This window comes from Sphaeroforma arctica (genome assembly GCF_001186125.1).
Source record: "Sphaeroforma arctica JP610 unplaced genomic scaffold supercont1.3760, whole genome shotgun sequence".
In the NCBI taxonomy this organism is placed as follows: Eukaryota; class Ichthyosporea; order Ichthyophonida; genus Sphaeroforma; species Sphaeroforma arctica.
The window spans coordinates 1-3,058 of record NW_014036798.1 but is presented as its reverse complement, the minus strand read 5'-3'; the positions used below and the strand labels follow the sequence as shown (position 1 = coordinate 3,058).

General features: G+C 40.8%; 1 protein-coding gene across 1 annotated transcript; it reads left to right on the top strand.

The window, feature by feature from the left end:
* Nucleotides 1-1,626: 1,626 nt before the first annotated feature.
* SARC_13801 (hypothetical protein) lies at nucleotides 1,627-1,863 on the top strand (the record flags this gene model as incomplete). Its single annotated transcript, XM_014292067.1, has 1 exon — nucleotides 1,627-1,863. A coding segment is annotated over one exon (237 nt), but the record flags the coding sequence as incomplete, so codon positions are not given.
* Nucleotides 1,864-3,058: the final 1,195 nt, after the last annotated feature.

Genomic DNA, 3,058 nt, shown 5'->3' with positions numbered 1-3,058 from the left:
TTTTTGAAATAAATAGTATTATTCCTATATCTACTATCGTCTCAAATATGTCCAAGTAAATGAGTCATACCAAATATTCAGGCTATTGGGGCCATCAAAGTGAATTTAGAACACTTCGGAAATATCGGAAAAAGAACTTGTATTAATTTATTTAAAACAGAAATAAAAACCGATGTGTTCTCATTTGATTTTGATATTTTAGACTGACCGGGGGCCGTATTTCTACGTAGCCCCCAGTAGGTTTTAGGACTACGGACGTATATAAAGGTACGATCTAGTTCGTAAAGCGAAAACCAAAGTAAAACCCAAATGCTCAGGCTATTGGAGCCATCAAAGTGAATTTAGAACACTTTGGAAATATTGGAAAAAGAAGTTGTATTAAAAATATTTAAATACAAATAAAATCCAATGTGTTATCTCATTTGATCTTGATATTTTAGACTGACCGAAGGCCGTATTTTTACAGAGATTGTTCTGTGCGATGAGGCCTTGGGTCATGTCTGGGTCAAGGTACGTGGTTCCAAATCGAGAAGCAGTACCTCGGACAGTGATATATAAAACCTTGTTGTCCGCGAGACGTAGCGAATATCAACCGGGTTCGACGTGAGTAAGGAGGTGGCTGACGGAACTGTGCATGTACTTGACAGTCGCCCCCCCCCCCTATCCAATAGGAACGAGTTGTTACCTGGTGGAGCATTATGATTAGCAGTACGAATGTGTGGGATGGTAACACGTTTAATAGTAGACTACGGCTACTATTCATATACACACACATGTGAGTGTACAGTCGCATATACACTTCTAACTACATACGTCTATAATACTCACAACAAGACTAACACACCACTCTCCTCATCCGTCCATAGGTGGATGTACGAGACCAGCAAACCCTGTGGTGCACATGCGGCAATATCAAAACCAAGTTAAGGTTTAAAACCCAATGTAGGAAAACTAGGTTTGTCCTGAAACCAGATGCCAGATGGGTAATATTTGTAAAAATCTCTAAATAGGGAAAAGTTGCATCATCACTTTCGTATTATTTGCTCCAAAACGAAAAATCCAGCCCAAAACGTGATTGGCCCCAGCCTCCCAGGGCCCACGCCCCACTTCCAGGGGTCAGGGCCCAGGGCCCCAGGCTCTCCAACAACAAGAGTCTACAAAGGGGTTTATACTTTATATGGTTGTTTCAGATAGTTTCATTCACCGAGTCACCAGTCACCAGAGTCTGGCGTACACAAGTCACGAGTCACAGACTCACGGGCGCATGGCCCTTAGGCTTCAGGGCGTTCAGGCCTTCAGCCCTCAGCCCTCAGCCCTCAGCCCTCATCGAGCGAGGGTTAGCCGCAGCCTCAGCCCCTCGGCCCTACTGACTCAGGCCTCAGGGCTCAGGCGGTCAGGACATACATATTAGTTATTAGGCCTCAGCGCTCTGGAGTCAGGAGTTAGGGCCTCACATGCAGTATGAGTTAATGAGACACAGGACGCACGGACACGGAGTCACAAGCCACCGTGTCACGTCTCACAAGTCACAAGAAGATAGTTACCGAGAGTACTGACTACCGAGTCCGACTGACACTAATCACTGATCAATTATCAGTTTATCACTCTTTTAAATGCGACTTACAGGAACAGCCCAAAGTGAGCCCACTGATGCCTGAGGCCCTGACCCCCCTGACTCCTGAGGCTCTACTCACACTGAGCCCAGAGGCTACTCTTGTAGCAGGAGGGAGCCCTGAGCCCAGTCAGCCCACAGCCCCACACGGGCCACACTCCACAGACCACTGTCCACTCCGACTCCACACTCCACACGCCACACTCCACAGTCTACACTCTACAGTGATCTACACTACAGTCTACACCTGACCGAGGAACACGTACAAATAAACATAAAAGTGCATCTTATTATTTTCAACGTTTTATACACATATTTATTATTTTAGGAAATACAAATATATGTAAAAAATATTTCGTGCATGTTTCATTTTTATTATTTTTCCAAAAATATATACGTTACATATTTATTATTTCTCTGGCATAATTTCCTCATATATATTTATTTCTCCTATATTTCCACATAAATATAACTTCATATTATTATTATAGCTTGCTATTTAGTATGTGTGACGATAGTTGATACTAAAAGTCAAAAACACATTTGATAAACAGTCCTTGTGTATGCACAACACATTTGCACAACGCAGCATAGTAATCCACTAAGTATGAACATATATATAAAGCTTACACTTGGTTTACGCAATACACTAAAAAGATAAAAGATCTATATAATAAATATATCATGAGTTACATGACATCTAAACACGCATTTTTGTAATGCCATTATTCTGAGTCATAGAAATCGACAGAGATCATTTAGCAGTAAAGCAGGGAGATATACAGATTAAGCTGTACTTGAATACTGTGCACTGGGGTGGCATATTTGGGCATGTGGGCTTATATTGTCACTGTTTTTAAGTCAAATTAACTAACGATCTATGTGTTGACTTGTGTATATAATAGGTGTGACTGCTTGTCAGTATTTCAACACCACAAGTATAAAACTGAAAAGATTTTTTTTGCCATCTTTTTTTTTGTTCCAAAAATCAATCAATTTTCAAATTGGTAACAATTTGCCACCTTATTTGAAAAAAGTGGTCAACATGCATCGAGCGGAAACAGGTTAAATTGCAACTGACGCTATACTACTGATACGATAGCTCTGAAATTGGTAACAGATCTCAAGGACAATACTATTAATAGGTGTGGACGATTATTTCTATGCCTGTGAACTATGAAGTTCGCAATGTCCTTTCTGGCAGGATATGTGATAAGTGTGGATTACGTCTTCTGTGACCATGATGCGCTCAAGAGACAAAATATCGAATTGGCATGTAATATGAAAGCGTTTTTCGGGCATCACCCGACTACACTAGTGTCAAAAAGAGTGTCCAACATGTGGGCTTGTATTTTTTGATGTTATTTCGTCCTATTTGGTATGGTTTAAATTACAGGGTTTTTCACGCATACTTGCGAAGTTATACAACTATAAATATGGACACAT